At 42.1% G+C, this 26,966-nt stretch overlaps 1 protein-coding gene across 11 annotated transcripts in view; it reads left to right on the forward strand.

Moving 5' to 3' along the window:
• The window catches only part of LOC108713737 (F-actin-monooxygenase mical2), a 118,337-nt gene that overhangs the window by 18,899 nt on the left and 72,472 nt on the right, over positions 1 to 26,966 (forward strand). For all 11 annotated transcript variants that reach the window (XM_041589726.1, XM_041589729.1, XM_041589725.1 and 8 more), the window contains exons 2-4: positions 9,924 to 10,271; positions 23,329 to 23,536; positions 25,138 to 25,254. In XM_041589726.1, the coding sequence (XP_041445660.1) occupies positions 10,008 to 10,271; positions 23,329 to 23,536; positions 25,138 to 25,254 (589 nt within the window). In that variant the 5' untranslated portion in view covers positions 9,924 to 10,007. The remainder of the gene's footprint in view (positions 1 to 9,923; positions 10,272 to 23,328; positions 23,537 to 25,137; positions 25,255 to 26,966) is intronic.

The raw sequence follows: 26,966 nt of genomic DNA on the forward strand, positions 1-26,966 counted from the left end.
ACATAGTAACATAGAAAGTTAGGTTGAAAAAAAGACACACGTCCATCAAGTTCAGCCTTTTAACTTTTTTTTTAACCTGCCTAACTGCCAGTTGATCCACAGGAAGGCAAAAAACCCCATCTGAAGCCTCTCCAATCTGCCTCAGAGGGGGAAATAAATTCCTTCCTGACTCCAAAATGGCAATGGGTCACTGACCCCATCTAAAAACCAACTGCTCTGTAAGGCTGCAAATATATTGTTTTTGCTACTTTTTATTATTCATCTTTCTATTCAGGCCTCTCCTATTCATATTCCAGTCTCTTATTCAAATCAGTGCATGGTTGCTAGGGGAATTTGAACCCTAGCAACAAGATGGCTGACATTGCAAACTGGAGAGCTGCTGAATAAAAAGCTAAATAACTCAAAAACCACAAATAATAAAAAATGAAAACCAATTGCAAATTGTCTCCGAATATCTCTCTCTACATCGTACTGAAAGTTCATTTGAAGGTGAACAACTCCTTTAAGTAACATAAATCAGTACCTACATCAGCTTGCCCTTTATCCTGCCTTTCTGGCGTCATAAATAAATGAGGCCAAACACTAATGACATGCACATGTTGTACGAGAAGCTGAATGGAGTGTTCCCTTCACTTGGCCAAAAACTATAAACAATAATTTTGCTAAATCCAAAACTCATTAAAATTCGCTTTTATTTGGGGCAATGGAGCCTTGCGTTCCCCTGAATTTGTGCAGGTGTCGGATTTACACTTCCCCACCCCCGTCCTGGGATCAGAGAGATAATAAGATAATGAATCCCATCTTGTTCCCTAATTGCTGTTAGTTTCTCTAGGAAAGGGGATTACCTGGGAAGGACAATCTGCTTCTCCTCTTCCCACAAATGCTCTGACAGGTGGGATCAAGTGCATTGGGTGAAACTTCTGCCTGTGCTGTCCAGAACCCCCATAACCTATATGAAGGATCTGTAAGGGCTGGGCAGGAGGCAGTTACACAAATACTGCTTCACCTGTAACAACCTCCCATGGGAGAGCATTTAAATTCTCTGGCAGTTAGGGGAGGATCCTGGGAATTGTAGTTTCAGTGAAGACCGTGGCCTCTTTGCTCCTCACGAGTGTGAGAATATTTAGCTCTACTTAATAGTTTGGAAACATTTTAAAGGGAAAGTTTTTGCCAAGATAAATCTCTTCTGTGTGAATATTCTCAGGATTCCCGAGGACATTGTCCAGAGACTGAACCCACAACAAATCCCTCCAACAGCACCGCACTGAGATAATGTGATTTTACAGAACCCTCTGATACTCTTCACTGTCCCAGTGGCTGCACAGATCCCATCTGATCCCCATTGTAAGCAGCAGTCCTGTCCTGCTTTATGGCAGCTGAGATTCTAGCTATCTGTATAACAGAACATTGTGTCCCAGTGGCTGCACAGATCCTATCTGATCCCCATTGTAAGCAGCAGTCCTGTCCTGCTTTATGGCAGCTGAGATTCTAGCTATCTGTATAACAGAACATTCTGTCCCAGTGGCTGCACAGATCCTATCTGATCCCCATTGTAAGCAGCAGTCCTGTCCTGCTTTATGGCAGCTGAGATTCTAGCTATCTGTATAACAGAACATTCTGTCCCAGTGGCTGCTCAGATCCTATCTGATCCCCATTGTAAGCAGCAGTCCTGTCTTGCTTTATGGCAGCTGAGATTCTAGCTATCTGTATAACAGACCATTCTGTCCCAGTGGCTGCACAGATCCTATCTGATCCCCATTGTAAGCAGCAGTCCTGTCCTGCTTTATGGCAGCTGAGATTCTAGCTATCTGTATAACAGACCATTCTGTCCCAGTGGCTGCACAGATCCTATCTGATCCCCATTGTAAGCAGCAGTCCTGTCCTGCTTTATGGCAGCTGAGATTCTAGCTATCTGTATAACAGAACATTCTGTCCCAGTGGCTGCACAGATCCTATCTGATCCCCACTGTAAGCAGCAGTCCTGTCCTGCTTTATGGCAGTTGAGATTCTAGCTATCTGTATAAGAAATAGCTCTTTTGTGTTCCTTCAATATAAAACAGTGTGGCTGCTGCTTCGTATCACAGGATAAGAATAAATCATTTGTGATGTGAATACTGAATATACCAGACTATTATCACTGTCTAATCCAGTGTATCATTTGATTGGTACAATTTGCCTTTAATTACAAGAGACACTGTATGTATCAAGTACAGCCGCTCCTCCAGTCATTGACCCAAACCTCAGTCAGAATTGTGATGGAGCAAAGTTACATCAAGAGGTCAGAGCACTCAGCCTTCTGTCCCCCCCTTACTATGTTTAGGAGCTTTAATGACTGGGATGGGGAGGGGGGCAGAGTTGCACTTGTCCAAAAAAGTCTCATGCTTCAGATGTCTCGCATTCCAACGGTGTCTGATAGCTGCAACCGTCTAGGTGCCCGATTGGGCCGCACATCCTCGTGAGATCCATAAATGGGCAAATTCTATTAGTCTGGGCAGTTTCCTGGAAAAGTACAATTTTCTGAGGCAGAGAGAGAAAAAAATAGTCTGTTTTTAATAAGGTGCTGAGCCAAAATACTTCCTTGATGAGAAATTATTTTGTTTTAAAAAAACAAAAATGGTCGTTATTTTGGAACCTGCTGGTTGGTAATTGGACTGAGGATCCAGCACTGGGGGGAGTGGAGCTACGAGGAAATCCTTTGTGTTTGGTTGTGTTACATTGTGATACGTTTTTATTTCTAAATGACACTGTTTACACTGCAAATAATTCACTCTACAATATAAAATGTCATTCCTGAACCAGCAAGTGTATTTAGTTATAATATTGGTGTGTAGGTGCATCTTAGGTCATTTTGCCTGGTCATGTGCTTTCAGAAAGAGCCAGCACTTTAGGATGGAACTGCTTTCTGGCAGGCTGTTGTTTTTCCTACTTAATGTAACTGAATGTGTCTCAGTGGGACCTGGATTTTACTATTGAGTGTTGTTCTTAGATCTACCAGGCAGCTGTTATCTTGTGTTAGGGAGCTGCTATCTGGTTACCTTCCCATTGTTCTGTTGTTTGGCTGCTGGGGGGAAGGGAGGGGGTGATATCACTCCAACTTGCAGTACAGCAGTAAAGAGTGACTGAAGCTTATCAGAGCACAAGTCACATGACTGGGGCAGCTTGGAAACTTACAATATGTCCAGCCCCATGTCAGATTTCAAAATTAAATATAATAAAATCTGTTTGCTCTTTTGAGATACAGATTTCAGTGCAGCAACACTATTAAGTGATTTTCCCATGACAGTATCCCTTTAAAGTGTAGGGGTAGGAGCTGCCGTATTGTTACTCAGTACAGGGTTAGGGTATCATTTAAAGCACATGACCCTCTTATCTTGCAAGTGCAAGGAGCAATAATAATCAGATTTTTTCCTTATTGCACATAGATGCCAACATATCCCTCCCCCTCCATTAGACTGTATGGCAGCTGCCATCAAATTGACACCAAATTTGAATATATAGCCATAAAGCACAGGGAGTCAACGTTAAAGGGCAAGTAAAAGGTCAGCAAAATATCTGCTATTTTTATTGGTGGTATGGCAGGGGGCTGCTGTGTTACTTGCTACAGTCAGCAGCCTTGTGTCTCTGAATTTACAGTCCCCCTAATTGAAGTCACCTTGATGGACGTGTGTCTTGTTTCAGCCTTAGCTACAGGTGACAGGTTTTTTTTCAGCCGAAATCCACTGGGTGAGAATTTATGAGAGATCCCATAGGAACTGGTATAGCAGATCCCACATGTCCCTACTTGGTTCCCTGTACAGAGTAACCTATAACCTGTAGGAACTTACATTGAGAAAACACCAATCTCGTTAGCATTAGGGAAAACATGTTTAATTTCAATTTTAAAAAGCGTTATTTATTCATGTTATCTCATACAATTAAAGTCTATTTCCTTATAGTCATCGATCCTCCTGTTTCTATAAGTCACACAGCCTTTATTGTTTACACCATAATAGACGGGACACTGAGTAATATTAACACATGATAAACAGGGAGTGTTAGGTCTAAGTCCACCCGGGGCCAAACCCACATTACTTTGCCTTTAACTACCCTTACAGGCAGCAGTAGTCAGACTATAGAGATACAGTGTTACAGCTAGGGTTGCCACCTTTTCCGGAAAAAAATACTGGCCTTCCTATATATTTATCTTTTTTCACTATTCATAACATTGGGATCAACCATCATTTTTACCGGCCAGGTGGCAACCCTAGTTACAGGTCAGGAGGGAGACACCCAGTTCCAAGAGTTATGTTCCCTTTTTGTAGGGATGCACCGAATCCAGGATTCGGTTCGGGATTCAGCCAGGATTCGGATTCGGCAGAATCCTTCTGCCCAGCTGAACCGAATCCGAATCCTAATGTGCGGGGACTTTTTGTGACAAAACAAGAAAGTAAAAAAAGTTTTACCCTTCTCACCCCTAATTTGCATATGCAAATTAGGATTCGGTTTCGGTTCGGTATTCGCGAAGGATTTGGATTTGGAAGGAGTATTCCGCCGAATCCAAAATAGTGAATTCGGTGCATCCCTACCTTTTAGTAATGGGGAGGGCTAAAATGCTGATAACCAAGGCTTGGCCTGCAAAGGGCTATTGATTTTATTATTCAAAGCATAGGTATTTCCCTGTACTAAGCACAATTCAGCAGGAACAGTCCCTAAGTTTGCTCATAGTCTGTACAGAGAGATCCCATAAAACGATGGCAGTATAGGTATTCCCTGTACTAAGCACAATTCAGCAGGAACAGTCCCTAAGTTTGCTCATAGTCTGTACAGAGAGATCCCATAAAACTATGGCAGAATAGGTATTCCCTGTACTAAGCACAATTCAGCAGGAACAGTCCCTAAGTTTGCTCATAGTCTGTACAGAGAGATCCCATAAAACTATGACAGCATAGGTATTCCCTGTACTAAGCACAATTCAGCAGGAACAGTCCCTAAGTTTACTCATAGTCTGTACAGAGAGATCCCATAAAACTATGGCAGCATAGGTATTCCCTGTACTAAGAACAATTCAGCAGGAACAGTCCCTAAGTTTGCTCATAGTCTGTACAGAGAGAGCCCATAAAACTATGGCAGCATAGGTATTCCCTGTACTAAGCACAATTCAGCAGGAACAGCCCCCTAAATTTGCTCATAGTCTGTACAGAGAGATCCTATAAACTATGGCAGCATAGGTATTCCCTGTACTAAGCACAATTCAGCAGGAACAGTCCCTAAATTTGCTCATAGTCTGTACAGAGAGATCCCATAAAACTATGGCAGCATAGGTATTCCCTGTACTAAGCACAATTCAGCAGGAACAGTCCCCTAAGTTTGCTCATAGTCTGTACAGAGAGATCCCATAAAACTATGGCAGCATAGGTATTCCCTGTACTAAGCACAATTCAGCAGGAACAGTCCCTAAGTTTGCTCATAGTCTGTACAGAGAGATCCCATAAAACTATGGCAGCATAGGTATTCCCTGTACTAAGCACAATTCAGCAGGAACAGTCCCCTAAGTTACCAGCTAGGGGCACCTGAGGGGGAGCTATTGTGCCGTGCTGATATACTTGGGGCATAATAATAAAGATAAAGGGATATGGGAGTGCTGTGAGGACATGACCTCGATGTAGAACAATATTAGGAGAAATAGTATATGACTCAACATAAAAAAGAGCAGGGGAGTAAGAGGTGGTTCCAGCCAAAATGTGATAAGTGGAATTAGGAGTCGGCTGGCGTGTTCCTATAAGGGGGCCCTTACCTTGAGCACAGAATGTTCCCTGCAGGTTGTGGGATTATTCGTATTCAGTCTGACGCCTCCTGCTTTGTATCAGGGCTGAGTTTCTGCTGCACAGGGAGATTCACTGGCTCCGACCCACTGTATCTGCTGCCCGTCAGCTCTGTGTATTGGATTGTGATGTGCCAGGGAATTAATAACATTGGCATTGGAAGGTGAAGCAAAACCCCTAGACAAACATTAAATTCCAAGAAAAGGCTAAAACACTGGGGCTGTAGTTGTACAGCATCCCTGTGCTTTGATACAAATATAATAAGCAGAACTGTATGAGGGGGTTCTGTTGCGCTTAAACGCCCTTTATTTTATGTCCTGAGGGTCCCTTCATGGACCTATACACATCAAATCACGCGTGTACATAACAATAGACTAACCCTCGGCTGCCGATACAGATCTTATTGTCTATTTGCTCATTCGCTGTATTAAAACGGGGCTTTGCGTCTGCATTTACTAGAGCTTTTAGCAGAGGCAGCTCAGTCGTAGGTACAAACTCACCAGTAACACTGTAAATATAGTTAATAGATCTGCCCCCAGCCCAGTACATAGGGAGGTAAAGCAACCAATCAGCATGAGTGCAGCCCTTTAATAGTGTCCCCAGATAATATGATATTCTGTTTGGTTGAATAGTAATCAGCACTGTTGCATGGTGCAGACTGCTCTGATTTCTAAACAGCCATGCAACGGGTCGGACTGGCCCACCGGGATACCAGGAAAACTCCCGGTGGGCCCAGGTGTCAGTGGGCCTCTTGCTTGTAACCATTTGGCCTATTTCATGGTCATTCCATATTACTTTATGGGAACAAAGAGGCTTAATAAAGGAATAATAGAGTATAGTAAGTAGAGAAAAGAGACTATGAGAATAAAGAGGTTGAGTGAGGAGAGGAGGTATAATAGTTTGAAAAGTGGGCCCTCAGGCTAAAGTTTTCTGGTGGGCCCCTGGGATCCCAGTCCAACACTGGGGTACATTATTACTATTATTTGATGAACCATCACGTGTTCTACTTTCCTCTACAAAAATAGGGATTGGAGACAAGAGGAAAGTGTTGGAAGGGTTACTACCTGCTCTCTCTCATTTCCCTACAGAAATAGGGATTGGTAGCACTAGATAGGTACCTAATATATAGAGACAAGAGGAAAGTGTTGGAAGGGTTACTGTCTGCTCTCTCTCATTTCCCTACAGAAATAGGGATTGGTAACACTAGATAGGTACCTAATATATAGAGACAAGAGGAAAGTGTTGGAAGGGTTACTGTCTACTCTCTCTCATTTCCCTACAGAAATAGGGATTGGTAGCACTAGATAGGTACCTAATATATAGAGACAAGAGGAAAGTGTTGGTAGGGTTACTGTCTGCTCTCTCTCATTTCCCTACAGAAATAGGGATTGGTAGATGGGTACCTAATATATAGAGACAAGAGGAAAGTGTTGGAAGGGTTACTGTCTGCTCTCTCTCATTTCCCTACAGAAATAGGGATTGGTAGCACTAGATAGGTACATAATATATAGAGACAAGAGGAAAGTGTTGGAAGGGTTACTGTCTGCTCTCTCTCATTTCCCTACAGAAATAGGGATTGGTAGCACTAGATAGGTACCTAATATATAGAGACAAGAGGAAAGTGTTGGAAGGGTTACTGTCTGCTCTCTCTCATTTCCCTACAGAAATAGGGATTGGTAACACTAGATAGGTACCTAATATATAGAGACAAGAGGAAAGTGTTGGAAGGGTTACTGTCTGCTCTTTCTCATTTCCCTACAGAAATAAGGATTGGTTGGTGCCAGGGTTTACTTTCCCTTTACAGCTCCAAGATACAAATCACTTGCTGTCCCATTGCACTTAAATGTAGATGAGTTTAAGTACCAGCTACTGATTTCCTGATTAAAAGGTTAAAAGTCTCCCAGATGCAGAGAGAGAGAGACATAACGCAGCTGCCATGAGCAATATTCTGTATTATTCTTGTCTGAGCTGCTGGCGCTGGGGTTCCAGTCCTGGGTGTGGGCCCTGTGCTTGTGATGGTTCATCTCGGAGTTTAGAATTCCTTTAATAAGAGCTTTTGCCTTAATCCTGAATCTGTTTATTTAATTGCCTTTAATGGTCGGATTCACTTGTGTTATTCAGTTCATTTTGATGGAAACAACTTGGCTCCGTTTGACACATGGGAAGGAAAGTGAGAGCGGCCCAGAAGCGTTTCATCGACGACGTTTCTTTTCATCAGCTTTTACCTTGTGGTAGATGAAAGTAATATTAGCAATTATGCAATTGGTCTTCTTTACATACCAAGCAGGTTTTCAAGGAATAATTAGCAGGAGGGACAAGAATAAGAAAGTTTAACATTTCTAAGGAAACATTGGGGTTCTAAATGATTTAGTTAATCAGGATATAACTATTATAATGATTATTATGATTGAGTTTATTTATAAAGTGCCAACATATTCTGTAGCGCTGTACAAAAGGGTTCATTACAAGCATACAGACAAATGAGAATGGCTGACAGGGCTTACAATCTAAAATAAATACAGAAACCGTAGCATAACTTCACTTTCCTTTTCCAAAAATGTGGAAGGAAATGTCTGATACAATGTTTCGGATTCTCAGCGAAATGTATCGTTGTGATTATAGGAACGAGAGGAAAAGCAGAGAGAAATGGAAAGTGTTTACACGGGACAAAAGCCGCAGATTGTGGGGTCTCCCTAAGGACGGCTGCTACTGTAATCACCCAAAAATGCAGGTCCCCAGCAAATAACAGGGCAGGGAAGCCGAACGGGGTGGGAGCCGTCTCTGTTGTCCATAGGAGGGTCTGTGGTTTGGAGCAGAAGTGCTGGGAGGAAGCAGAAAGAGGTTATTTTTGTTCCTTTTTGGATGAACACAAAGTTACCAGGAACAGCTCTAAAAACAGAGAGGCTTCCCCAAATCACACGGGGTCAGGCAGAGCCAGAGCAGGTGCAGAGAAGCTTCTGCTTTTCATCCCACTATCCAGTGCAACTCAATTAAAGGGAGAAACGTAACCCCCCCCCCCCCAAAATACTGTGTTCTCATATACATTCATTTAAACAGTTTCAGTATTTTTAACATTATTTGTAAACGTAATTACTATAAACCCCAGACAGAAGAACCAGAGCACTAAAGGAGTACAAAATCCCCTTAAAAACTGTTTTTTGTTAGCGTTCCAGTAGTAGTTTTATGGGCACAGTTGATTCCTTCTCTGTATATTTGTATCTGTATTTATTTTATTCATGAGTGGTGGGGGCCAAATGGTTTATACGAGGAAAGCCATTCTCTATAGAATGCAAAGCAACAGCACCCCTAGTGTTTGTTTATAAAATATGTTGCGATTACCTGTACAGCATGTATAAGTATGGCAGCTCCCGCTCATATATTTAAATGCAATTATAATGAGAATAAATGCTTTGAGTCCACAGTAACTAAGAGAAACAATAGACTCTCCCCCACGTACCTGTTAAAGGAATGGCACCATGTTAATTTTGAAATGTCTTTAAAATCCCATCGGGTATGTCATCCCCAATACCCAATACCCCAACTTTAATGGCCTGTAATTCCTTACCCACTCACTGAAGAGCGCTATAGGAATTTGGGTTGTTCTTTACATTTTCCAGCTTAGTAAAGTGCCCTTTGGTGAGAAGCAACTCAACATCAACTGTTTCTGACTGTGGCCTAGATGTTTGAAGGTATCTAGATGTTCATACATGTAGACCACAGTCAGGAAGAGCAATGGATGTTGTTGCTGCTGTCTTAACTCACCAAAAAGCACTTTAGGAAGTTGGGTTGGAGCATGGAGCAACCCAAACTTCTTAAAGTACTCTTTAGTTAAGACAGCAACTCAAGCCTTGATGTTTGAAGGCCTGTATCTACATGTTTGAAGGTCCCAAGTAAAAGTGCAGGTTCTGGACAGGTTAGATGAATTGATTCATTGATGATAAACATATGGGTATTGGGTAATATACAAAATTTGATGGATGTTAGGGAGAGAGAAGTTGACTTGAACATCTGAAGTTTCATTTTCTGGCCTTGAAGGAAGGTTGGTGGTATATAAGCAAGGTTTGGGGCTAGGAGCAAACACTTGGAGATGCAACTTCATAATCTCTCTCTCTTTCTTTCCAGCCATCACATAGAAATGAAAAGCGAATGACCTGCAAACCCAGGTAGTTAGTGTCTAAGATTAGCTCCTGGATCTTCTCAGGCAACATGGGAGAAAATGACTATGACAAGCATGGCCAAGCTGGTCAACTGTTTGAGAACTTCATTCAGGCCACAACTTGTAAAGGAACCCTGCAAGCCTTCAATATTCTCACGCGCCAGTTGGAACTAGACCCTCAGGACCACCGGCACTTCTACACCAAGCTAAAGTCTAAAGTCACAAGCTGGAAAGCCAAAGCCTTGTGGAACAAGCTGGATAAAAAACATGGACAGAAAGAGTACAAGAAAGGCAAAGCTTGCATAGGCACCAAGGTAATTCACTACCTTCTTTATCTGCATTAAATGTTGTGAATAAAGGGGAACAGGGGAAAGCTTTTAGCCCGAGTCCAGCCTGGAACTATCACTGACACAGAAAGTGAACCTGCACAGTTAGATAGAGAGGCTTTACAAGGCAGGAGGCTACACATGGAATGGGGTGGGGGTGGGGAACTTATCTGCCTTAGAGGGATACAAAGGTTGTGAAGTGGATGGGACTTGTGGATCATGGGTGGGGTTTTGGTGGTTCATAGGTAGGGATGGGGTGTAATGGGGCATGGCTGGGGCAGATAAGGGGTTGGCCATGCATAAATGTGGGCATTTTTATATATTGGGGCCAGGTCTGGAATGAGAATCAAAATAGGCCCTGGCATTTCAGGTACAAAGAGGCCCAAACAGTCCCCCCAGCCCACTAAATACTGACTGTCTATGGCACACAGATTGCCAGTCTGGGCCTGATTGGGGCCCATTGTACTTTTTGGCAGGGCTTCTGCCCAGACCAGGTGACCCATGTGCCAATAACTGAGGCCCAATGGGGAGGTAGAGGCCCTGCTAACTTAGTGGTATGGATCCCAATGATAACAGATGATGATGCTAAATGTAATAGCAAATTACTAATTAAACATGTACAATAGAGTCATTACATTATTCAAGTAACATTTTTGCAAACAAAAAGATTTGACGTGTAGAAGCAAACACTGCACAGACAAAGTTACATAATATATTACATAATATATTAACAACCTTATCTTGCTTCCAATAATGGAAATTCTATTCCTGCAATTCAATTGGATGACAGGGATGTTAGCCAATCAGAATCCAGGAAGAAAAAAAACCTTCGTCAGCAAGATCATTTATCAGCCGTGTCATCTGTTCCCAGAGCCGAGGCCCAGTCTGTTTATAGGAAAAGCTTCTGAGAACTTTTGTTTGTTCCGGTGCCAGTTTGGCTCTCAGGTCTCTGTCTTTGGAGCAGACGTCACAGAATTATCAGATTTATATTGATAGATTTCCTTTAGTTGCAGAATGAAGCGCCGGGGTGGGCAATGAACAATATACATTCATTAAATACACTCCCTGATGTTTAGGCTGTTTTCTGATCTAAGAGAAATGTTGCAAAACAAACTAATCCTTTAAGCACTTTTGGCTTCAGAGGGGAAAAGGTTGGGAGGATGAACTGATTTCCAAAAACAGAGGAGCTTTGATACATCGTGTTGCTGTTCATATTGGGGTTGGCAGCAGGTAGCAATGTTAACATTCTGAGGGTTCTTATTGGCTGCAGGTTGGTCTAACCCTGTCAATGTTCTCATACTCTGATTGGATGCATCTAGGTCTAAGCCTAAGAAAGTTCTGCTCTGATTGGATGCAAGTAGGTCTAAGCCTTAGAATGTTCTCATGCTTTGATTGGATGAATTTAGGTCTAAGCCTAAGAATGTCCTGCTCTGATTGGATGCAAGTAGGTCTAAGCCTAAGAATGTTCTCGTGCTCTGATTGGATGCATCTAGGTCTAAGCCTAAAAATGTTCTGCTCTGATTGGATGCAAGTAGGTCTAAGCCTATGGATGTTCTTATGCTCTGATTGGATGCATCTAGGTCTAAGCCTAAGGATGTTCTACCTTGACTGGATGCAAGTAGGTCTAAGTCTAAGAATGTTCTCATACTCTGATTGGATGCATCTAGGTTTAAGCCTAAGAATGTTCTGCTTTGATTGGATGCAAGTAGTTCTAAACCTAAGAATGTTCTCATGCTCTGATTGGATGCACCTAGGTCTAAGCCTAAGAATGCTCTGCTCTGATTGGATGCAAGTTGGTGTAAGCCTATGAATGTTCTCATACTCTGATTGGATGCACCTAGGTCTAAGCCTAAGAATGTTCTGCTCTGATTGGATGCAAGTTGGTGTAAGCCTATGAATGTTCTCATGCTCTGATTGGATGCACCTAGGTCTAAGCCTAAGAATGTTCTGCTCTGATTGGATGCAAGTTGGTCTAATCCTATGAATGTTCTCATACTCTGATTGGATGCATCTAGGTCTAAGCCTAAGAATGTTCTGCTCTGATTGGATGCAAGTTGGTGTAAGCCTATGAATGTTCTCATGCTCTGATTGGATACATCTAGGTCTAAGCCTAAGAATGTTCTAACTTAGAATCTGGAAAATTATGAAGACTTATGGTGCTTTAACCTCACCATTGACCCCTTTCTTTCATGGGCAATGGTTGTTCCAGCCATGTTAAGGTTGATGCCCTGATTGGCTGGGAATGTTCTGTCACTTGGCCGAGCCCTGTAAATGTTCAAATAAACACCCGCCGTTTGGCATTCAGTTTGCTGGAAAATCATTTTTAGTGCTTTCTTTACTACACCTTACAAGAGGTCCAACTCATTTCAACTCATTAAACTTGTAATGTACATGTTTACCTGTTCCCTATTTCTGGGGTCACGTCCCACCTTACAGATTCATCCAACACAGTCACTGGTGTACTGAAAATAATCTGCCGTGTTTCGTTCTTATCCCGGTTACTCGGATCATGACGCCATTTGCAGTGAGAGAAACCGCATATTTCTGGGAAATCTCAGATGGTTTATCTGCCCCAGGGCTCATTCCTTCACATTTCAGAAAAAAATCAATGTGTCAACTTCATTCAAAGTCTTCCGAATCATATAACATTAATATCCCGAACACAGGACAATACAGACTCTGTCCCTTCAAATATTCTAAATCAATTGGGTTCAGGTCTGGGAGACAGCAGTTTGGATTAAATAGTTCTTTAATAACAATGTAATGTTTTCTGAGAATCTTCTTAATGGCACTGTTCTGCGCAGACAATGAAAAGTAAGTTCTTGTAAAACAATGACCTGGATTCTGAGGAGAAGTCTTCCCACCTTGCAGTCAGCCAAAAAGTGCTTTTAGTTCAGGCCAAACACCACTAGGGCTGAACCCATGACAAGTCATTCATGGGGTGCTGGTTGGTTACAACCTACAGAATATATTTGTATATGAGCCTCGGTATCATGTTGTGTTATTTGCATCCAAACCTATGTGAGTGCTAGTTATTATCTACCTTCTTATCCATGACTTAATTGCACATTTCCTTGATTTTGGTAGTTAGAAGCAGTTAATTGCCTCCCATGTGCTTCTTCACTTACAAAAACTCCTCTGGCTCGTTCTCCCCTTGCTTATGGGAAGGACTATTCCTTTTTGTGTTGTCAGTAGATTTCTAAGACTGACCCACAATTGTTGCAGAACATGAAACCGGATCTAGTGTCAAGTATCTGTTACCCGGATCAGTTTCACCATCTTGGTTGTTACAGTGGCTGTCAGGGTGTCTCACAAGATGGAGCTCATGTACATCGTTATGTGTTTGAGTGCGATGGTGGAACAACTTGTATGGGTGCATTTGTGCATCTCTTTGTGCATCTCTTTTGTAAATAATAGCATTACACAGTCAGAAGTTGAAATCAATTTGTAGCCCATGATTTTCTATATATTTTAAGCCATTACATTAGTCAGCCTAATCATATCCCCTAGGCGGTGCTTCTACCACCCCTAGTGAGAGATTTATCTGTGCTGTCTTTGTGGGAGGTATAACTTGGTAGTTACAGTAACGGCTGTGGCCGTAGGACAAGATGGAGACCGTAGGACAAGATGGAGATAGTAGGAGAAGATAGAGACAGTAGAGTAAGATGGAGACAGTAAGACAAGATGGAGACTGTAGGACAAGATGGAGACTGTAGGGCAAGATGGAGATAGTAGGACAAGATAGAAAAAGTAGAGTAAGATGGAGACAGTAGGACACGATAGAGGCAGTAGAGTAAGATGGAGACTGTAGGGCAAGATGGAGACAGTAGGACAAGATAGAGGCAGTAGAGTAAGATGGAGACAGTAGGACAAGATAGAGACAGTAGAATAAGATGGAAACAGTAGGACAAGATAGAGACAGTAGAGTAAGATGGAGACTGTAGGGCAAGATGGAAACATTAGGACAAGATAGAGACAGTAGAGTAAGATGGAGACTGTAGGACAAAATGGAGACAGTAGAATAAGATGGAGACTGTAGGGAAAGATGGAGACACTAGGACAAGATGGAGACTGTAGGGTAAGATGGAGATTGTAGGACAAGATGGAGACAGTAGAGTAAGATGGAGACTGTAAAGATAGAGTCAGTAGGGCAACATGGAGATATTTGGGCAAGATGGAGTCAGTAGGGCAAGTAGGGCAAGATGGAGTCAGTAGGGCAAGATGGAGACAATAGAGCAAGATGGAGATATTTGGGCAAGATGGAGACAGTAGGCCAAAATGGAGACAATAGGATAAGATGGAGATATTTGGGCAAGATGGAGAAAGTTGGTCAAAATGGAGACAGTAGGGCAAGATGGAGATATTTGGACAAGATGGAGAAAGTAGGGCAAGATGGAGACAGTAGGACAAGATGGAGAAAGTAGGGCAAGATGGAGATATTTGGGCAAGACTTAGACAGTAGGACAAGACAGAAATAGAAATTTATTATGCGACTATATCTCACAGATATACTATATATCAGACGTTTGTTCTTGTCACTGTTACTAGCAGAAGGTATGTCTGACTCTGATGGAGGATAAGGGCCAAAAACTGGGCACCACTCCATATCTGCCTGAAGAATGAAGACTCCAGTCCTGACACATGAAAACCTTCCCTCATCTCCACTGATGGAATAAAGAGGAAACCAAGCGATTAACAGTCACATATTGGAGCTGTTCATAATTTAGGTTCCAGTTCTGCCTGGCGCTGGTTTTGACAGTGATTGTGCTGCTATTTAGTTTCATTGTTTCATTGTGTTCTCTCTCTCGCTCAGAATTATTCTGCACTAAAGATGAACCGAATTACATCACATCCATCTCTGGCTCCTCGTTCAACAAAGAAATTGTTTTACTCTGTGCCAAATGTTTCAACACCAACGACCAACAAACATTTTTAGCGCTGATGCCAGAGGATAAGTGAGTAAGGGCGGCTGAGACTGGGCGGCCATGTTTCTCCTGACAGCCCGTGTTGTGCGAGGGATCGGCAGGACATAGTTCTGCAATAACATCATTCTAATGCTGTATGCTTGGGCCATGCACGTCTGTGTCATGTATAAATCAGCCAGACACATGCTTTGAGCTATGGACAAGCCACTCTTTCTTCTCATGGTTATGGGTGGCCTGTACTCAGTGTAAAGCTCTGGATCTGATGTATTATAGATGTGCAGGGTGTAATGTGTGTGCAGGAGTAATGTGCCTTCACTGGTTCAATTAGACTATTATACATGGAATTGGCACTGTATTTATCTGCTGTGTGTTCTGGGTATTATACATGGAATTGGCCCTGTATTTATCTGCTGTGTGTTCTGGGGTATTATACATGGAATTGGCACTGTATTTATCTGCTGTAGGTTCTGGGGTATTATACATGGAATTAGCACTGTATTTATCCTGCTGTGTGTTCTGGGGTATTATACATGGAATTGGCCCTGTATTTATCTGCTGTGTGTTCTGGGGTATTATACATGGAATTGGCACTGTATTTATCTGCTGTAGGTTCTGGGGTATTATACATGGAATTGGCCCTGTATTTATCTGCTGTGTGTTCTGGGGTATTATACATGGAATTGGCCCTGTATTTATCTGCTGTGTGTTCTGGGGTATTATACATGGAATTGGCCCTATATTTATCTGCTGTGTGTTCTGGGGTATTATACATGGAATTGACACTGTATTTATCTGCTGTGTGTTCTGGGTATTATACATGGAATTGGCCCTGTATTTATCTGCTGTGTGTTCTGGGGTATTATACATGGAATTGGTTCTGTATTTATCTGCTGTGTGTTCTGGGGTATTATACATGGAATTGGCACTGTATTTATCTGCTGTGTGTTCTGGGGTATTATACATGGAATTGGCCCTGTATTTATCTGCTGTAGGTTCTGGGGTATTATACATGGAATTAGCACTGTATTTATCCTGCTGTGTGTTCTGGGGTATTATACATGGAATTGGCCCTGTATTTATCTGCTGTGTGTTCTGGGGTATTATACATGGAATTGGCCCTATATTTATCTGCTGTGTGTTCTGGGGTATTATACATGGAATTGACACTGTATTTATCTGCTGTGTGTTCTGGGGTATTATACATGGAATTGGCACTGTATTTATCTGCTGTGTGTTCTGGGGTATTATACATGGAATTGGCCCTGTATTTATCTGCTGTGTGTTCTGGGGTATTATACATGGAATTGGCCCTGTATTTATCTGCTGTGTGTTCTGGGGTATTATACATGGAATTGGCACTGTATTTATCTGCTGTGTGTTCTGGGGTATTATACATGGAATTGGCCCTGTATTTATCTGCTGTGTGTTCTGGGGTATTATACATGGAATTGGCACTGTATTTATCTGCTGTGTGTTCTGGGGTATTATACATGGAATTGGCCCTGTATTTATCTGCTGTAGGTTCTGGGGTATTATACATGGAATTAGCACTGTATTTATCCTGCTGTGTGTTCTGGGGTATTATACATGGAATTGGCCCTGTATTTATCTGCTGTGTGTTCTGGGGTATTATACATGGAATTGGCCCTGTATTTATCTGCTGTGTGTTCTGGGGTATTATACATGGAATTGGTCCTGTATTTATCCCACCGTGTTTTCTGGAATATGCACATGTGCCATAAGCCTTACTTACCCCTCTTCACCCCTGAACCATCCTTCTGTTTCCTCCAAGATTTTAAAAGCGAGAAACGAGAAACTGAATGTCGAATTGAAATGAAACGTAAGAAAGAAAATATGCCACAAGTGTATCAAATGAACCTCATTACACAATAGCAATTCCCAGAGTCTGATACATAGTTACAACGTGAGAACAGAGGGGTCAGTAATAAGATATAAAGTGCTTAAATTCCGCCAACACAAACACCTAAAGTCTAAACCCAAACTCTTTGGGTCTCCAAGCCCTTAGCAACGCACCCGGTGCCCAAACACGTTCCCTAACGTTTATCAGCAGCCGTAATAGGCACAAACTCTTATCTCTTGTCCCTGGAGCCGGACTGACATAATATGTTTTCTCAGACGCAATGAGCAGTGTCATTGGCGGGATTAGAGCCCCTGCAAGTCTGAGGCCCCCCAAGCTCTATGTTCCTAATTTTATTTCACATGAAATCGAGTCCTTTTTTAAAGCATGATTAATTAAGGTGCATAATTTATTATTAACCAGTTATTCTGTGCTGTGAAGCAAATTCAGTTTGGGTCTATTTAATAACACGGTTCCCATTGCTTCTCTTAGGCTGTACATTATGAATATATATCTGCTTAGATACTGAAGTGTCTGCTGCTCTGTTGCATCAGGGGGTTAAACCTTATCACAAGCAGTGAGCTCATACAATATATACACTAATATATACATTAACTGTGTCTTTGGGCAGCTCTCAGTACTCAGGACATTGTGCTGACTGCGAGCTGGAAAGCATTTCTATTTTCCTTCCGATAAGTAAGGAAATTGGCAGCGTTTGTCGCTCAGAGAGGATCTGTCTATTCACAACTTATATATCAGGCCGAATGCAGTTTCCTGCTGGCTGCGTGTTAATTAGACTCACCTCCTGTTTGTGATAATCTGAATGAGGATATGGGGCCCCGCTGTGTGGCTGTTGCTGTTATATAGAGAATAATGTATCACTCCTGTATTATAAGGGATAATGTACCCCCTACTGTAAATGATAAGGATATTAGAAGTCACTGAGGGGTTGTTCTGTGACCATATAAAGGCACAAGGCTGCAGGCTGAGTTATACAGGGAACTCTGAGTATCACTCGTGTATTATAAGGGATAATGTACCCCCTACTGTAAATGATAAGGATATTAGAAGTCACCGAGGGGTTGTTCTGTGACCATATAAAGGCACAAGGCTGCAGGCTGAGTTATACAGGGAACTCTGAGTATCACTCCTGTATTATAAGGGATAATGTACCCCCTACTGTAAATGATAAGGATATTAGAAGTCACTGAGGGGTTGTTCTGTGACCATATAAAGGCACAAGGCACAAGGCTGCAGGCTGAGTTATACAGGGAACTCTGAGTATCACTCATGTATTATAAGGGATAATGTACCCCCTACTGTAAATGATAAGGATATTAGAAGTCACTGAAGGGTTGTTCTGTGACCATATAAAGGCATAAGGCTGCAGGCTGAGTTATACAGGGAACTCTGAGTATCACTCATGTATTATAAGGGATAATGTACCCCCTACTGTAAATGATAAGGATATTAGAAGTCACTGAGGGGTTGTTCTGTGACCATATAAAGGCACAAGGCTGCAGGCTGAGTTATACAGGGAACTCTGAGTATCACTCATGTATTATAAGGGATAATGTACCCCCTACTGTAAATGATAAGGATATTAGAAGTCACCGAGGGGTTGTTCTGTGACCATATAAAGGCACAAGGCTGCAGGCTGAGTTATACAGGGAACTCTGAGTATCACTCATGTATTATAAGGGATATTGTACCCCCTACTGTAAATGATAAGGATATTAGAAGTCACTGAGGGGTTGTTCTGTGACCATATAAAGGCACAAGGCTGCAGGCTGAGTTTTTGCAAAAAATTAAATCTGTTTGGTTCCAGTTATAAGAAATAGACAGGCTTTGTTTGTTTTGTTTTCTGACCTACACTGGACCTCCTAAGAAGTTGAACTCTTTGAGGTGTAAGGGCTTCCATGTTGGATAAATGGAAAGTGTTATTGGAATGGAACAGAGAACATCCCCATTTAGACTTCTGTTTGCTTTTCCTCTTTAGTTATTGAAGCAGCTGCGGCTCATCCAGAATTACAGGTTGGACTGAATCCAGAAAGTCCTCCCCACTAATCCAAAAAACCTCAGTGGATTCTGCTATCAGATGAAATGGCCTGTCCTGATCTGTGATGATGGTGCTGGCTGTTTATTTGTTGAAACCACATTCTCTGAGTTATATTTTATTGTTAAAAAGTTTTAGTTTAAGCTGTTCCTGCTGAATTGTGCTTAGTACAGGGAATACCTATGCTGCCATAGTTTTATGGGATCTCTCTGTACAGGCTATGAGCAAACTTAGGGGCTGTTCCTGCTGAATTGTGCTTAGTACAGGGAATACCTATGCTGCCATAGTTTTATGGGATCTCTCTGTACAGACTATGAGCAAACTTAGGGGACTGTTCCTGCTGAATTGTGCTTAGTACAGAGGAATACCTATGCTGCCATAGTTTTATGGGATCTCTCTGTACAGACTATGAGCAAACTTAGGGACTGTTCCTGCTGAATTGTACTTAGTACAGAGGAATACCTATGCTGCCATAGTTTTATGGGATCTCTCTGTACAGACTATGAGCAAACTTAGGGACTGTTCCTGCTGAATTGTGCTTAGTACAGGGAATACCTATGCTGCCATAGTTTTATGGGATCTCTCTGTACAGACTATGAGCAAACTTATGGACTGTTCCTGCTGAATTGTGCTTAGTACAGGGAATACCTATGCTGCCATAGTTTTATGGGATCTCTCTGTACAGACTAAATACAGTATATAAATGTGGCAAGACTGTATGGGGCAGTGATGTGAAATATTTTCCATATTATTAACTACATTCATGTTTTCTCTGTACTTTCACATTTTCCCTCTCTTCTGTCTCTCTCATTCTTTTCCAGCCTATATAAAACCAGTGTCCAGAACATCTTGTTCTTAATATTCTGTTCAGAGTTTGCTTCACCAGCAGGTCCCGAGGGAGAGTCTGGGAAATATGACAATACAAGTCACAGTTTCCACTTGAGCTCACGTATGATATAGACCCAAATAGAGTAGTTGATCAGGGAGCTCCTACTGCAATGAGGTTCATGTAATTAAGCTGTACTGTAGAGTGAGCAGTGTATTATAGTGTAGGTGGTAATGATTCACTCCACAGTGTACAGAACATTCTTTAGGATTATTTGCTTATGAGCAGAGTTATCAAAACCAAGAATTCCACTCTGTCAGTGTATCAGAGTAATGGTGCGAAATTAATTCAAAGCAAATACTGATTATTAAGTTGGGTTTGTTATAAATTTATTTTAGCCTAAAACAGAAGGAACAAGGCCATACCTTTCCTGTGCACTATCCATTTTTATAAACATGAGTATTAGTTACCATACTGTCTTATTTACAGTATAAAGTATAGCTCATTGTGTAGTATAGTATATTAGAGAGAGATGGTGTCTATAGTAACAGTGGATAATAGTCTCTGGGAAGGGAGTGTGACTGTGGGATAGCAGGTATAGTAGGGAGAGATGGTGTCTATAGTAACAGTGGATAATAGTCTCTAGGAAGGGAGTGTGACTGTGGGATAGCAGGTATAGTAGGGGGAGATGGTGCCTATAGTAACAGTGGATAATAGTCTCTGGGAAGGGAGTGTGACTGTGGGATAGCAGGTATAGTAGGGAGAGATGGTGCCTATAGTAACAGTGGATAATAGTCTCTGGGAAGGGAGTGTGACTGTGGGATAGCAGGTATAGTAGGGAGAGATGGTGTCTATAGTAACAGTGGATAATAGTCTCTGGGAAGGGAGTGTGATTGTGGGATAGCAGGTATAGTAGGGAGAGATGGTGTCTATAGTAACAGTGGATAATAGTCTCTGGGAAGGGAGTGTGACTATGGGATAGCAGGTATAGTAGGGAGAGATGGTGCCTATAGTAACAGTGGATAATAGTCTCTGGGAAGGGAGTGTGACTGTGGGATAGCAGGTATAGTAGGGAGAGATAGTGTCTATAGTAACAGTGGATAATAGTCTCTGGGAAGGGAGTGTGACTGTGGGATAGCAGGTATAGTAGGGAGAGATGGTGTCTATAGTAACAGTGGATAATAGTCTCTAGGAAGGGAGTGTGACTGTGGGATAGCAGGTATAGTAGGGAGAGATAGTGTCTATAGTAACAGTGGATAATAGTCTCTGGGAAGGGAGTGTGACTGTGGGATAGCAGGTATAGTAGGGAGAGATGGTGTCTATAGTAACAGTGGATAATAGTCTCTGGGAAGGGAGTGTGATTGTGGGATAGCAGGTATAGTAGGGAGAGATGGTGTCTATAGTAACAGAGGGATAATAGTATCTGGGAAGGGAGTGTGACTGTGGGATAGCAGGTATAGTAGGGAGAGATGGTGTCTATAGTAACAGAGGGATAATAGTATCTGGGATAATAATAATAATTGGGTCCTACAATTTAACAGAACTCTATAATGTATCTACCTGCATCTAACAGGTAGATACATTAGAGAACAGAGGAGACTTTTGGCACAATGGCAATGCACCAGTTGACTGTCATTAGTTGTGGGGTTTGTTTGGAGCCATTTATAAGCTGTGACTGAAGAATTGAGACACTCAGAGCTTTCACTTGTCTGAACACCCCGTTCCCATATAAATCAGATCACAGAAGAGTGACCCTCCTCTGCCAACATCCTCTTCCTCCATTCTGATAACATCTGGTCTACATTTGATTTTTATAGTTCGTTTGTAAAGGAAATGACCCCCATATGTGTGAGTTTGGGCCGGTGTAACTATTCTTAGGAATAAGAAGTATTATCTGTGGAACATGGCGAATGCATGAAGAAACCATTGGTTCCACTAATGACTTCTCCTTCTGAGTGTGATGTTTGTTGCCATAACTTGGGAAGGATCTTAGTCATCCCCCAAGGGTCCCAAAAAAGCCAAGAAATGTAAGGCAATACATTAATTTAATTTGGCTCATTCGTCATGCAATGTTACCTTCCCATAATACACTCTCCAAGTTCTGTGTATGTTCTCATAGTATAGAGTGTGTAACCTAATAGACAGCATGTCCAATGGAACAGAGAGAGTCTGATTGCCATAAAGCAGGACAGGACTGCTGCTTACAATGGGGATCAGATAGGATCTGTGCAGCCACTGGGACAGAATGTTCTGTTATACAGATAGCTAGAATCTCAGCTGCCATAAAGCAGGACAGGACTGCTGCTTACAATGGGGATCAGATAGGATCTGTGCAGCCACTGGGACAGAATGTTCTGTTATACAGATAGCTAGAATCTCAGCTGCCATAAAGCAGGACAGGACTGCTGCTTACAATGGGGATCAGATAGGATCTGTGCAGCCACTGGGACAGAATGTTCTGTTATACAGATAGCTAGAATCTCAGCTGCCATAAAGCAGGACAGGACTGTTGCTTACAATGGGGATCAGATAGGATCTGTGCAGCCACTGGGACAGAATGTTCTGTTATACAGATAGCTAGAATCTCAGCTGCCATAAAGCAGGACAGGACTGCTGCTTACAATGGGGATCAGATAGGATCTGTGCAGCCACTGGGACAGAATGTTCTGTTATACAGATAGCTAGAATCTCAGCTGCCATAAAGCAGGACAGGACTGCTGCTTACAATGGGGATCAGATAGGATACAATAACAATAGTTACCAGTATGTACAATGGGTCTCTACTGTAACTGTTTGTGATTCCCTTGTTCTTCGCGGGGCCCCTACATTAATTCATAAGTGATTCAATCCTTCAGAAATTTCATTGTCACCCATTAGCTCATGGCGCCCAAAGGAGAACATGCAGAAACCATGCAAAAATCATATTGTGTTCTAATGTGGCTGGAATGTGCGTCCGCGGATCTCACGGCATGGGGAGAAATTAGTAATGTATAGGGCTGAGTGATCTGTATCAGAATTCTGCCACAAACTGCTTTTTAAGGGCATCTTGTCTTTAGAATACAAGTTGGTCCAATTATGTGTTTAGATATTTATTGTGTGAAGGTGCAGAGAGAGCAGAGCAGCTCTGTATGGATCTCTTTATTATTATATTGATACTGTTATTTGCAGCACTACATTAATTGCACAGACAGGGAAATAAATAGAATAAAAAACATTTATAGTCCAAAGGATCCACATACTAAGAGCGGCAGGAGGAAGGAAGCCCCCAACCCTTAGAGCTTACAATCTAAGTCTGAACTTCAGAGGCTATGAATAGACACTATAAATAGATATTGTGTTATTTATCCCGCTACATAACCCTCTTATTTCCTTTGCCGTAGTGTTTAATAATTGGAGGGGGTCCGTGTGGCCTTCGCACTGCCATAGAGCTTTCCTGCTTAGGAGCCAAAGTGGTGGTGGTGGAGAAGAGAGACACCTTCTCACGGAATAACGTCCTGCACCTCTGGCCTTACACCATCCACGACCTCCGCTGCCTCGGAGCTAAGAAGTTCTATGGGAAGTTCTGTGCGGGAGCCATTGATCATATTAGTAAGTGCCCTTATTTTAGCCATGGGGTTTCGGTGGGAGAAGAAATAATTCGCTATTAGATATCTATTCATTTATCTATAATTTATTTATGCCTTATCTATCTATCATTTATCTCTATCTATCCTCTATGGATCTATCATCTATTATCTGTCTACCTAACATCTATCTATCTATCTATCTATCTATCTATCTATCTATCTATCTATCTATCTATCTATCTATTTCTCTGTCATCTATGTATCTATCTATTATCTATCTATGTATCTTCTATCTATGTATCTCTATCTATCTATCTATCTATCTATCTATCTATCTATCTATCTATCATCTGTTTATCATCTATTATATCTATTATCTATCTATGTTCTATCTATCTATTATCTATCTATCTATCATCTATTATCGATTTATCTATCTTATTATCTATGTTCTATCTATCTATCTATCTATCTATCTATCTATCTATCTATCTATCTATCTATCTATCTATCATCTATCATCCATCTATTATTGATTTATCTATCTATTATCTATCTATTATTGATTTATCTATCTATTCTCTATCTATGTTCTATCTATCTATCTATCTATTATCTATCTATTTATCTATCTATCATCTATCTATTTCTCTATTGTCTATGTACCTATGATCTATCCCTGTCTGTCTGTCTATCTACCGCATATCCCAAAACTCAGGAGCTCATTCATTATAGGGACAGAACATGCAAAGCTCCTATATCAGAATCCCTATAGGATTTGCAGGCAGGTTACATTGAGCTCGGTGCAGTTGGGTGAGGTTGGCTACGACCAGGTACTTCTTAAAGATACAGGACCCAGTGGTGCCCCATGTACAAGCAAGTGCAGCATGCTGCTTCCATACACATAACACAACATAGAGTATAACAATACACTGAGAGTTACTATGTAGCACAGTGTGTAGAGAAAGTCATTAAGGTTCTGATGAGTGAAAAAGTATCCGTATAGCATTTAATCTCAAGAGTTATTAGAGCAAAATACCCTACGCACAGAGCTTGGTTGGCTTGCCCAGTAATTGGCCGTATAACCACAAACCGCATGTTTGAATAACAATTTAGGGTGACATCACCGATGCTCTTGTTCTGCCTCCAACTCCGAGAGGAGACGCGGATTAACCCGACCTGTTCAACCGGTTCCGGAGTGACTTCTGTAAAATGTGTCGGTTTCACTGGCCACTGGGAGTCTTTTGTGCCTCATGACCTGGGCATGGAGCCGATGTTGTGTTTATAATGTACAGCAGCACTATGCCGCTAACTGGGGCTTTCTGGGAGTTGCAGTTTTCCCTTCATTAACTTTTGACAGTGAACAGAAGGAGTGATATAGTAAATTGCATACGTCTATAGTACCGGGGAAACAAAAGCATATGGGCATGAGATGGTAAAATCTTCAGCAGAGAAGGAGGCAAGTTATGGAGAATAGGTACAAACAAATCTTATCAAGAGAAGTTGCAAGAGTTTTACTTTTCCTTGTGTTTCATCGCACCCTACGACCCTGCTCCCCTGCACCCCCTCTCTACAGGGCACTTGTACCTCTTTGCACCCATTAAAGACAGTTTTGGCTTCCAGGCATTTGGCAGCTCCAGCTGATGCTCTTTAAGATCGCCCTGTTGCACGGCGTCGAGATTCACGTGAATGTGGAATTTATGAAGCTGCTGGAACCGCTGGAGGATCAAGAGAACCAGAGTGAGTAGAGAATTCCAAACACCAATAAACAAGTGGATTTCCATAACAATCCTAACTGCTGCACAGGTGCATGCGCCTCAACTCATATATTCTTAGGTTAATTAAACTAATTACTGTCCTGCTGAGCTGACAATCTGCATGCTGGTCAGTGTCAGACATGTTTGTATAGGGAATAACACTGTTTGCTGACAGAGTCTACATTGATATCAGGAGATCTCAAGGTTTAAGGTGGCCATAGATGTAACAATTATGATCTTTCCTGGAAAGATCATTAGTTTCAATACTCACATGTAGAGATGAATCGTCAGATAGAAACAATAGAATTCTACCTGTTTCTGACAATTCAGCACTAACAATGGCTGATGTTCAGGAGTCCTCAAAGGTGCCCGACCGACGAGCCAACCGAAGCTCGTTCTGCACCATACATGCACTGAATATCATACGAAAATATGTTTCATACAATATTATTGGTGCATGTTTGGCCACCTTTAATTGGTCCCTCAGTCTTCCCAGTTTTCCTTACCCATTGCTATTGCAGGCTGGCCTAGTTGGACCCCCTGTCCAGTCATAATATGATTTGCTTCTACCCAGCGAGAGGAGAAGGGAAAGGGGGGTTAGGGTGTAGAGAAACAAATAGAGATGAGAAATATAGAAGGGGAGAGAAGAGGGAGGATGGGGGAGAGCAAGGCCAAACAGTTGGGGGAGAAAAGGAAAGGAGAGGGGATGAGAGACAGAAGGAGAGAAGGGAAAGAGGGTTAGGGAGTAGAGAGACAAATGGGGGAGAGGAGAAATATAGAAGGGGAGAGAAGAGGGAGGATGGGGGAGAGTAAGGCCAAACAGTTGGGGGAGAAAATGAGAGGAGAGGGGATGAGAGACAGAAGGAGAGAAGGGAAATGGGGTTAGGGAGTAGAGAGACAAATGGGGGAGAGGAGAAATATAGAAGGGGAGAGAAGAGGGAGGATGGGGGAGAGTAAGGCCAAACAGTTGGGGGAGTAAAGGAAAGGAGAAGGGATGAGAGACAGAAGGAGAGAAGGGAAAGGGGGTTAGGGAATAGAGAGACAAATGGGGGAGAGGAGAAATATAGAAGGGGAGAGAAGGGGGAGGATGGGGGAGAGTAAGGCCAAACAGTTGAGGGAGAAAAGGAAAGGAGAGGGGATGAGAGACAGAAGGAGAGAAGGGAAAGGGGGTTAGGGAATAGAGAGACAAATGGGGGAGAGGAGAAATATAGAAGGGGAGAGAAGAGGGAGGATGGGGGAGAGTAAGGCCAAACAGTTGGGGGAGTAAAGGAAAGGAGAGGGGATGAGAGACAGAAGGAGAGAAGGGAAAGGGGGTTAGGGAGTAGAGAGACAAATGGGGGAGAGGAGAAATATAGAAGGGGAGAGAAGAGGGAGGATGGGGGAGAGTAAGGCCAAACAGTTGAGGGAGAAAAGGAAAGGAGAGGGGATGAGAGACAGAAGGAGAGAAGGGAAAGGGGGTTAGGGAGTAGAGAGACAAATGGAGAGGAGAAATATAGGAGGGGAGAGAAGAAGAGGATGAAATAAGGCCAAAACATCTAAAAGTGGGAAAAAATATATAAATACATATTTAGGAGAAAAGGAGGAGAAAAGAATGGGAACAGAAAAGAAGGGAGCAGAGAAGATAAAATCATAGAAGAGGGAAGGAAGGGGAAATGAGCAGGTGAATAATGGGGTTATTGGGCTTTCCAGTTGGGG

The sequence above is a fragment of the Xenopus laevis genome, chromosome 4L (assembly GCF_017654675.1).
Source record: "Xenopus laevis strain J_2021 chromosome 4L, Xenopus_laevis_v10.1, whole genome shotgun sequence".
In the NCBI taxonomy this organism is placed as follows: Eukaryota; Metazoa; Chordata; class Amphibia; order Anura; family Pipidae; genus Xenopus; species Xenopus laevis.